This window comes from Aplysia californica, unplaced genomic scaffold, assembly GCF_000002075.1.
Source record: "Aplysia californica isolate F4 #8 unplaced genomic scaffold, AplCal3.0 scaffold01505, whole genome shotgun sequence".
Lineage (NCBI taxonomy): Eukaryota > Metazoa > Mollusca > Gastropoda > Aplysiida > Aplysiidae > Aplysia > Aplysia californica.
Genome location: NW_004798775.1, coordinates 21,474 through 32,710, shown reverse-complemented (window position 1 = coordinate 32,710; position 11,237 = coordinate 21,474). Strand labels below are relative to the sequence as shown.

General features: G+C 41.8%; 1 protein-coding gene across 1 annotated transcript in view; it reads left to right on the top strand.

Annotated features, from left to right (window-relative positions):
* The window catches only part of LOC101852222, a 19,225-nt gene extending 8,195 nt beyond the window's left edge, over positions 1 to 11,030 (top strand). The window contains exons 2-9 of the mRNA XM_013090781.2: positions 4,213 to 4,414; positions 4,915 to 4,966; positions 6,040 to 7,109; positions 7,710 to 7,787; positions 8,155 to 8,223; positions 8,882 to 8,999; positions 9,934 to 10,106; positions 10,525 to 11,030. Coding sequence (XP_012946235.1) covers positions 4,235 to 4,414; positions 4,915 to 4,966; positions 6,040 to 7,109; positions 7,710 to 7,787; positions 8,155 to 8,223; positions 8,882 to 8,999; positions 9,934 to 10,106; positions 10,525 to 10,608 — 1,824 coding nt within the window. The 5' untranslated portion in view covers positions 4,213 to 4,234 and the 3' untranslated portion in view covers positions 10,609 to 11,030. The remainder of the gene's footprint in view (positions 1 to 4,212; positions 4,415 to 4,914; positions 4,967 to 6,039; positions 7,110 to 7,709; positions 7,788 to 8,154; positions 8,224 to 8,881; positions 9,000 to 9,933; positions 10,107 to 10,524) is intronic.
* Positions 11,031 to 11,237: the final 207 nt, after the last annotated feature.

Genomic DNA, 11,237 nt, shown 5'->3' with positions numbered 1-11,237 from the left:
CATGCAGGTCTATTTCTGGGTTTTTAAGCTGTTGCTATATATTATTAATGGCCAAAAAAAAAGCTTTTAAAGAATTAAAAAGGCCCGTCTTCAGCAACTGTTTTTGTTTTTAAATTATAATTGTATCACTCTTTTGGGGGGGGGGGTTGTTTTTTTCTTCTTCTCCGTGATATTTTCCCGTATTTTTTTAACTTTACATAATGTATTAGCTTGGGAATTATTTCTTAGGGCAAAGTTCTATTTTTATTAGAAACTTAAGAGAGGACAAAAAGCTTGATAGTGCATGTATCGCGTGCGGTAGTGCACGCTGTGACAGAAATAAAATGGCTGCTTCTGCCCACGAGAAAACTTGGACTCCTCATAGAAGTCTACAGTTGCACCCCGGGGGCATCGGTCAGAGAGTGGGGGGGGGGGGGGGCGTACGTCTCGGGAACTTGGGAATGTCCATGACCAACTATTGGCGCGTAATCAGTTGACGGCAGGTATAACATTTTTAGTTTCCTTTGTGTTTTGAACTGTGCAACGCTGTAGTGTACTTTCAAAGAGAGGCTCGAACCAACAGTTTTCGGATTTGTTTCCCCTCATTCTCGATTAGGAAAGAAAAAGCTGCAGTTCAGGCACAGTTATGAGTATGGCATTGATGAATCAGCTCATTTACAATTTTACTGTGCATAAGAACACGTTAATGTCCCCCCTGTGGGAATGGCCTAAAGACACTTCAGTCAGTAGCATCGCCGCAGGGGGTTTCATTCTCGATTTAATCATCGTCGTGTTCAGAGGTATTCCTATACTATTTTGAAAGTTATTCTATATCTGTCCCCGTAGAATTATGCAAATTTAGAAGGCCAAATTATGCACAAACAAAGCAAAATTATGCAAGTTAGCGTAACACCATTCGCGACATGTTTTGCACTTTTTCAACACGAAGTTTCCTGATTTTCATGTTTTATGTGCAGAAAAATTGAAAACAGTACATATCAGTATCAGTAATTTGTTGTGTATTTGGAAAAGAAAACAAACACATCAGTAAAAAAAATAAAAAATTTAATATAAATATATAAAAATCCAACCAAAAATAATCTCTGTAACTTTCAGCTGTTACTGTAGATCTAGATCTACAGAGGAAAGGAAAATGTTTTTTTAAAAAAAAAAAAAAATCTGCACCTGTGATGCTGGTACGTTACTAAAACCAGGGACACATGTCAAACATGAAACATCAGCAGACATGAGAACAACAACTTTTGATGGATTGAAAAATTGAACATGCTCAATAATCAACTTTTCATTTAAATGAGACTTATTACGGTGATTACGTCCCTTTAGTCACATGGCGAGGCGTTAATTGTTTTGTGAAAAAAGGGGGAAAACGTGAAAAAACGCGGAAAATCCAAAATTATGCAAATGTTGCAGAATTACGCGAAAAAACGCGTGGCTGCACAATCGCATAATCCTACGGGGACAGCTATATTGATACTTGTGTTCTGTTCCGAGCTTCCCGACGATTTCTACTCATACGTCTCGACCTTGGGACGGTAGGTGGTCACTTGCATTTGCATGTTTATTTCCAGTCCCTCGTCCCCTGACCTTTTCAAATCACATGAATCTGCTGCAGATCATTTCTAAGCTTATTCTGAATGGTTATTCTTTCTGGGCAGTTCTTTGCATGTGATGGATTTATTGCCTTCTGAATCTCACCTCAACTGAATAATTAAAAAAAACAACTACAATTATAAATTCATAATTAAGATATGGGTTATCGATCAAGCAGGAACGAAATGTATACGTTTTAACATAGCTGCCACTTACCCGCTAAATAGCGGTCGTGTGAAAACTTAGAGAAATGCTGTTCTTACTTAACTTTAATATTCTGAATTAACAAGAAAACTGTAAATTATGCTTTGCTTGATGACATTTTGAACTTTAATTGATGGCATTCGACGCAAGTGCTCTCTGATAGACGCAATGTTGACCTGTGTATGCCCATAACAAACACAATTTGTCACTTTTTTAGGAAGGGCTGGAGTGGTAGACGCTTGAAGTTTGATTACAATGTACTTGTATTTTCTTAAACACCTTCAAAGTGTACAACAACCACACAGTGGCTATAGCCTTAACCAAAATCAGCTAGTCTGTTAAAAAATTGTGCAACACCAGGAGCAAGACGTCGCCGCCCTGTTGCGCAAGGGTTCCCTGGTGTAACAATCAGCTGGACTTACTGTGGCGTTTAGTGAACACACCTGGCCACGATCCGGCGCATAGGTTTCAGCATCACCGAGGGTCCGCGTTTTGATCAATTCCCGGCCAGTTTCGGTCAACTGAGAGCGTTCTTTATGATTGCAATTCCAACACCAGTGGGGAAGAGGGCAGGGGGTTCCCCCAATACTGGGGGTCAGAGTGCCGCTTGACTTAAACTAATCAAATTCCTTTACCTTTGATGCAGTCGGGGCCAGCCAGTTTGTTTTTGGTTGTTGTTGTTTTGTTTGTTCGGTTGTTGTTTTGTTTTTTTTTGGGGGAGGGGAGGGGGGGGTCATTGAAGGGGGGAAAAGGTGACTTTTTTAAACTCCAAGTTTAATTGAATATACCATGAGGTTGAATAATACCTTCTTTCAAGTTGGACTGAGGGTAAATATCCACCAACTACCAATCGGCTCAGTCACTGTTTTTGTTGCCAGTGGTCCTCCTTTGTGTCTTGGATAAACTGTCTTTCCAATTAACAGGTTTTAGGCTAATCAGTTGACATTATTTACAAGTATTTTGGTCATCTTTTGTATTTCGAACTGCTCAGCGAAGTAGCGTACCTTCAAAGAGAGGCTCGAGACAGTAGTTTTTGGGCTTTCTTTCTCAGTGGAGTGGGTGGTTGGCGGGTGCTCTGGTGTGGTTTGCTTCTTCTTTCCTATGAAACATCTATCGTCCTTATCTCCCCTTCTTCTTTTTATGTTTGTTACTCTTTTGTAACACCTCTAATCTTCTGGCGCTCATATGACCTTATGCAGTTGCGAGCGCCGTAAAACCTCTACTAAAACTTTCTCAGTGGCGTGGACGGACGTATTACTATAAGATTTGTGTTTTGTTAATTAATCTCAAGAATTTGCTACCAAAACAACGTCACGTCGCATTCGGTAAACGGCTCACTGACGTAACAATTAGCTGTTTTGTTATCAAACCTGGTCGCACCAAGTCAGCCCTTTGCTTTGTGTCAACTTCCACGCAACAAGGTAGAGCGTCCTTTGTGATTGGCAAGGAGGGTGAACGGGGCAGAAAGAGTAGTACAATGATTACGATCTACCAGAAGCACTTCTAAGAGAGTTCAGTTTCCTTGTGGATGGAGTTTTACTTGCATCCTCATCTCTACCAGAGAAGTCGTCCTTCTAGTCTGATAGGAGAGATGATATAGATGACAGGAAGGGCAGTATGTCAATAAATAAAAAGTGGAGATTTTGGCTTGAAGTGACTATTTCTGTCTCATCAGTTACCTATCTCGTGATACGTTATTATAACCTCACTCCCAACCAAAACATCGTCATGTTGCTTAAGTTTTAAGCGGCTCCCTGGCGTAAATATCAGCTGTTTGCCTTTTGCTAGCAAATCTGGTCCCACCGATATAAGCCGTGGCCCACTGTGTCAATTCACGCAACACTGTTGACCGTCCTTTGTCTTGTGATTGTCTTTGGGGGGGGGGGGGGGGGTAATACTGTGGGGATATAGGGCCTCTTGACCTGAGATTATATTTCCGAATTCAAACTGTAATTATTAGAGTAATTGTGAAGTCCTTTGCTGTGTGCATAAAGATAGTTCAGTAGCCATGTGGACGGCCGTATTACTATTCTGCGTTTTGTTCATCTAATCTTAAAAACGGTGTTTTTTAAGTTAGCACCTCAACCAAATCATCGTTACGTCGTTTTTAGTTAATCCAAACTCACTTTGACAATTCCAACGCAACATTGTTAACCGTTCTTTGTGATTGTGGGGGGGGGGGGGGTTCAATACGATGGGATAGAGGGCCTTTTTACCCGAGGTTATTTCAAAATTGAGTAACTGCTAGGTTGTTTGCTCCTTTATCTTTCCTATAAAAAGTCTATCGTCCTGACCTCTCCTTATGTTTGTTATCACCTTGTAGCACCTTTAATCTTCGGCACTTGTATGACCCTGTTGTGTTGTAAAGGGCGTAAAACTTCGTTATAACGACCATCCTATTTGGAATTCTTTCTCCAGGCATCATTGTTGAGAAGTCATCATGAACCAAGATTTGTGTGAGGAGTCCACGACTCATGTCCAGAAACTGGTCATCGGCCACACGATGGACGACTCTGAAACTGAAAGGAGCACGTTTGTTGGGGGTCATGACCTGAACCGTGGATTGGGATCAGGAGGTTCCTTGACTGGTAGTGAGGAGACGGCCATGGCTTGTGGGAAGGTGAGTTTCAGAACTCGGAAAAGAAAATGTTTGTTTGTCTGATCTCTCTCTCTCTCTCTCTCTCTCTCTCTCTCTCTCTCTCTCTCTCTCTCTTTCTCTCTCTCTCTTTCTCTTCTTTTGTGCCCCAATAGTGTTTATTCTTCTCTGCTCCTTGCCAGACTAATGCAGCTGTCCCACCCCCCTCCCCTCTCTTCCTCTCTCATCACTGAATATTATTAGCAACTTCCTTCCTTCCTTCCTTCCTTCCTTCCTTCCTTCCTTCCTTCCTTCCTTCCTTCATTCCGTCCGTCCTTCATTCCGTCCTTCCTTCCTTCACCCCTGTTCCTATCACCTGTTCTCTTCTCCCCATCCCTTGTTCTTTTTCGTCTTAAGTAAAAAAAAATAAAAAAAATACAGGTGACTATGTTCGTTTATTGTAAACAATCTTTGTTGCATATATGTCACGATTTCAATAAAGAATATAATGACTAATAATGTTTTGTCTTGTCTTTTCTCACCAGACAACACCCAACGGCTCAAGCTGTGCGGTGCTTGATCAAGATGTCGGAAAGGGTGAGTTAAATGCATACACCCTGGTTGTGTGGTTCTGTTCACTGAACTCTATCTCATTACATTTTTACTTGATTTCACTTTGTTCCCATTTAAGAATCTACTTCTCAACCTGTTGACTTTTTTTTTGAAGCTCACTTCGAAGGGTATCGAACATGATTTTATTTTTTAAATGGAAATTTGAATCATTATATTTATATTTTTAAATTCTAGCATTGGTTCAAGTACATTTATCGAATTGTGAAACATACGCCGTATAAAATAAGCCCAGATGTATATTATTATTATATTGTGCTCTGTCATAGTGTCATCACGGGGGGAGGGGGGGGGGGGGTGAGTTGACTGTGTCCTGGTTGCCGTTCTCCTTCTGTTAATAATAGTTTTGACTTTATAATCAGCACATCTGTTGACTAGATGCTGCTTTATTGTTTTGTCTTTTTTCCTCAATTGCCACAAATAGCTGAATGTCTGTACACAGTACTGCAACTGTGTCCTTATAATTATTGAATCAAACATTCATTCTTTTTCACAAATATTGGAGTGCAATACGAAATGCTTGTAGCTTGGAACCTATCCTTTTTGTACCGGTACTGAAAACGGTAAAGTATTCAAATTTTAAACAAAATTTCTGATGATAAAGCAGGGAATATATTACAACTTGTATGAGTTAATTCCTGTTGTGCAACGGGGTCTAACAAGTTTAGTTGATTTAAGTTTCATGACCGAGTTGTGACCGTTGAGATCATTTAAGAAACTGGCTGTTTAGATCCGATCTGTCAGGGCCAATCCAGAAGGAAAATTATACAGTGCCGTAGCAGGAAGGTGTGGATACTCGATAAAATAAACCCTTCCCTGCTTAGTGCCTTTCCAAACTCCCGGTGTATCTTGTTCTGCTTTACATGTACAAAATTACAACTGGGTCATATAATGCCAGCAAGCTTCTCAGGAGAGTCTGTTCTTTGTCTCTGTCTTCTGTGCTTTCCCTTGCACTAGGTGGCCTTCATCATGTTGATATGCTGCTCCCACTTTAAACTCGGCTCTTTAAAATACAACCCCTCCTTCTCTGTCTATTCCAGGCGCTAAGAAAGGCGAGAAGACGTCTATCTTTGGAGACGTGTCTAATGTCTTGTCTGTGGCAAACTTAACCCCTGCCTGGTTTGCTCAGTCGGGCCTGCTGTCCCTAGTGCAGACTGAATACACGTCATCCTCATCGGAGCTGCTGTCATCGGCTAAGTCATCTTTGTTGGTTGAGGCATTGTCATCATTTGATCGGTCCTCGGTAGTGGAGACATCCTCATCACCTGAACCATCTCCCTCAGTTGAGAGATCTTCATCTGTTGACCCGTCATCATTTTCAGAGACACTTTCAACAAAGAAAGAAGATGAAGGGAACCAGGCGTCCATCAGTCCGTACTCTGGCTTGAGAAGGCTTAGCCTGAAGATGTCTTCAGTCGCCAGTAGCTCTTCCTCCATGCTCCCGGTACCCCCGCCGGAAAACAACAAGACTGACAAACTCAACAGCATCACCGAGCATGAGAGAGAGTCTGCTAGTGCTGGAGAATCCAAGCCCTCAGATAAAACCTCGCCGTGTTCATTGGTGTCTGCGGCGTCTTCAGCAAGACCCTCGTCACAACAGTCTGTAACTAGAATGACACCACGACCTTGTAACGTGTTCGTGTGCTCCAGGATAAACCCAGAGGTCAGACAGAAACAGGACCAGGGCTCCTCCGCATCTGGTGTTGCCGAAGGTGCCGCGAGACAAACCAGACCCCAGCGACCCCGTATCGTGTTTTCCTCCTTGGTCAACATAAGCCTTAGACTAGCTGAGATTTCGGCTGCTTCCATTGTCAAGAACGTCGGTCGACGAGTCAGCAAGAGGCCGAGTTCCCCGTCGAGCTGTTCCAACGCTGCCCTGTTTCTCAAGACATCAACCCCTCCTCCTCTGCACCCAGACTCTAACGACACAGATTTTAGCTGTGTGGGAAGACAGGAACAGTTTACACAGATACAAGATAGACAGGCCTTTGCTCAATTACCCATCGTAACTGTCTCTAGAATGCCGCCAATGCCGAAGTTCTGGGAATACAAACCTCTTGAGTTTAATGAGGTGATCGTGGTCCACGCGGAGAGCCCAAGTAGTTTTGTGGTAAGGAAATTATTTTATGTTCTAATCCACTCACTCATGATGTACCGTATTATCTAATCTCATTAACTTGCTCAATCGTTCATGCACCCACCCATTCATTTACTTCTTCACTCATTCATTCATTTAATATTTACTTATTTACTCATTCATTCTTTTACACACACACACACACACACACTCTCTCTCTCTCTCTCTCTCTCTCTCTCTCTCTCTCTCTCTCTCTCTCTCCCTCTCTCCCTCTCTCTCTTTTTCACATGCTCATATACTCAGCAACTTACTCTCCCATCAATCCATTCACGCACTCACTAACTCATTGCCTCACAAACTGTCTCTTTCATCCATGCGCTCATGACATCATAGGTACTGCTTGCTACTCACACTACTAGTTTCTTCTACTGAGCTGGTAGCTTTAAATTTGAACTGATCTTTCTTTTTTTTCCAATTTTATTAGGGCACCAGTAGTTGCTGCTTCTTTTTAAAAGTTTCAACTTTTATAAAATCTTACGGAAGTGTTGTTATGTTGTGGTGTTTTTTTTCTTTTACTCAAAATCTTACACATAAACCATTGTCCTTACAATAAATTTTTCTTTTTCCTTTTAGGCAATCCCAGAAAAGATGAAGACTTCTCTTGAGATGATGGAGAAGGAAATTGAGGAGAACTTCCTCTCACCAAAGCCTGTGAGTGTTCTACATTCATTCTTTATTTCTATGTTTTTTCATACTCTCAAAAGATCAACCAATGGGACGGGGGGGGGGGGGGGGGGGGACAGACTGACAGAGAGAGTGTGTGTGGTGTAGGAGAGTGCAGAAAATAGAGAGATTGAAATATAAATGAGGAGAGAGAGAGAGAGAGAGAGAGAGAGAGAGAGAGAGAGAGAGAGAGAGAGAGAGAGAGAGAGAGAGAGAGAGAGAGAGAGAGAGAGAGAGAGAGAGAGAGAGAGAGAGAGAGATGAAGCCAAGGATAGATTTTTTATTCTACCTCTATTTCTGTTCACAGCATGTCATCTGCCTGTGTTACAAAACCTTGTACTATTTCTGTTCACAGCATGTCATCTGCCTGTGTTACAAAACCTTGTACACTGTCAAAGAGAAGGGGTATGAACAGCTCATGTCTGTTTATTCAATTGTCTTGATGTTTAAAGCATTTACACTGAGTGGTCAGTATCTAAATTGGGGTTGTCTTGATGTTTAAAGCATTTACACTGAGTGGTCAGTATCTAAATTGGGGTAGTAGGCCTACAGACAGTCAACAACAACTACATTAAAAAAGTAACAACCAAAGGCAAACAAAACGAAAAGAAGTGAAAAGGTCCATCTTCATTATGCTTCAAGGGCTTTTTTGCAGCATTCCGATCACCCGTATGTTACACGGTACAATTTCTCCATGAGGGTCCAGGGGTTGGTGAAGCCTCATTTGTCTCCAAAAAATAAATGTTTTCTGCAGGTGTCAATAGATGTTCTCAGCTCTTTGGTCGGTTATTCCACTGAACAATTCATGGTCATAGAAATCAAGAGATTCATGTAGATAGTATTACAGTCATAAAAAAAAAATTAGAACTACATGTAGTTTTCTAAAATATCAGTGTATTCCAGCTCATATGATAGAAACCTGTATTATGATGGAGGGAGAGTCAGAGAGAGAGAGAGAGAGAGAGAGAGAGAGAGAGAGAGAGAGAGAGAGAGAGAGAGAGAGAGAGAGAGAGAGAGAGAGAGAGAGAGAGAGAGAGGTGTGTTTACAATCGTTCATTAGAATCTTCTCTTTGTCTCCCCAGATCCAAGTCTACTACCCGGACCACGGTAGATTTGACACTGTCTTCCCACCACAACTGTTCCAGCTTCCGAAACGGTTCTACGCCATGCCCTTCCTGGCTCATCGGATGGGGCTTGGAGGTAACGGCTGACAAATAGTTCCTAGGCTACTTTGTAGTTTGTTCTCTAGTCTCTACCCCTCATTTTTCATCTTTCAGAAGTACGGTAGTTTTTGTTTATTTGTTTTTTATCTCTCAGTTTATTTCTCTCTTACTAAACTGATTCTTTCTCTCGCTCCCAATCTCTCTCTCTCTCTCTCTCTCTCTCTCTCTCTCTCTCTCTCTCTCTCTCTCTCTCTCTCTCTCTCTCTCTCTCTTTCTCTGCTCTCTCTTTCTCTGCTCTCTCTTTCTCTGCTCTCTCTTTCTCTGCTCTCTCTCTTTCTCTGCTCTCTCTGTGTCAGTATATCTTCCCTCTTACTAAACCGTCTTTCTCTCTCTCTCTCTCTCTCTCTCTCCCTCTCTGTTACTCTCTCTTTTTCATTGTCTGCTCTCTCTGTGTCAGTACATTTCCCTCTTACTAAACTACTGTCTTTCTCTCTCTCTTTCTTTCTTTCTCTCTCTCTCTCTCTCTCTCTCTCTCTCTCTCTTTCTCTCTCTCTCTTTCTCTGCTCTCTCTCTTTCTCTGCTCTCTCTGTGTCAGTATATCTTCCCTCTTACTAAACCGTCTTTCTCTCTCTCTCAATCTCTCTCTCTCCCTCTCTGTTACTCTCTCTTTTTCATTGTCTGCTCTCTCTGTGTCAGTACATTTCCCTCTTACTAAACTACTGTCTTTCTCTCTCTCTTTCTTTCTTTCTCTCTCTCTCTCTCTCTCTCTCTCTCTCTCTCTCTCTCTCTCTCTCTCTCAGTATATTTCTCTCTTACTACTTTAACTTTAACTGATTCGGTCTCTCCCTCTCTATTTCTTTCTTACTGAACAAATACTCCCCCCCCCCTTTTCCCTTCCCCTGTAGTAATGCGTCGTTCATCATTCACCTCAAGTTAATAAGATGTACTATTCTGCTTCCTCCTCTGCTCAGCGATCACTCCCATCTCCAACAAGTGGTCCGAAGCCTCCAAGTTCTACTTCATGTCCCGTGTCATGAACAAGATCGTCAACGCTTGCGTCGTACCGGCACCCAACAGCACTGAGCAGGACCCACAGGACGAAGCCAAGGCCAACCCCAGCAGTTTTGATTTAAAGCCTTTAGAGGTACCGATAAGCTAGATTTACATTTCTTTTGGGATTGTTTGTAGTTTTCTTGTTTGAGTAAATTAAAGCACTTTGGCGCTTTAACGGCTACATGTATTTAGTACACGCAGAAGGAAACAGCAAGACAGGAAGAGAGACGGGGGAGGAATGAAGTAGGAGGGAACTTCTGGAAGTGAAGACATGTGAAGTATGAAGAAATACCGAAGACAGCGCCCCTCCCCTTTTTCACCTCCTCCAATTCATAGTATATTTCCTCCCCCCCCCCCCCCCCGAAATATAAATTTAGAGAGTGTTTTTGCTTGGAGGAACCAAAGTATGGAATTTTGTGAGGTTGTTTTTCCTCTGAATTAAAAGTGACCAAAATTATTTATTTTTTTATAGAATATTTTTTCATGTCTTTATTCTTTGTCTTCGGCAGGTTCATCTCATAGATGCCTCTGGAGAAGATGACGAGGTCATCGGTGATCTGCTGTGTCTTAAGGGCTATGCTCGGCGTCCATGACCTCCAAGTGACATGCACCCACGATGTGTGTGGAGGTGTAAAGGACTAGGGTCACGGGCAAACTTTAATGTCCCTTCACCTCAAGCTTTCGCTCGATAGTCTTGGGGCGACATGTACTCCCTCCCATAAAGACAAATAAACCACACAAAAAATCTTGCAAGAAAATTCACACACACCCTCATGATTTGCTTAGAGAAAGTCATTCAAGTCATTGATAAACAGACTTTAGGGCTTTGTTTGGTGACCCAGGGTCCACCCACTTGGACTGAGTGAGCACGAACACACACAGGCTCACGGCAATATTTATGAGCACCAAATGAGTCCACAAAGATGTACTTAATACTGGAAATTCCCATCTGAAACCTTGTTGATGTTTTGTTTGTTCTTGCTTTGAAAAATAAAACGAGCAAAATTTAACTCTACATGAGCTTATGGTTTGTTATTTTTTGTTTGTTTTAATCTTTTGTTTTGTTTGCTTTCTCTATAAATCTGTGTAGAGTTTTACATAGGGTTTTCCACCAGTCATGTTCCTCTGTTATTTCTGTCTGGAGCGGATGTGTTTAAATCTACAGGACAGTTAGTTAGCTTTTTGTGTTTATATTTTGCATAATCTTTACTCACTGATAACC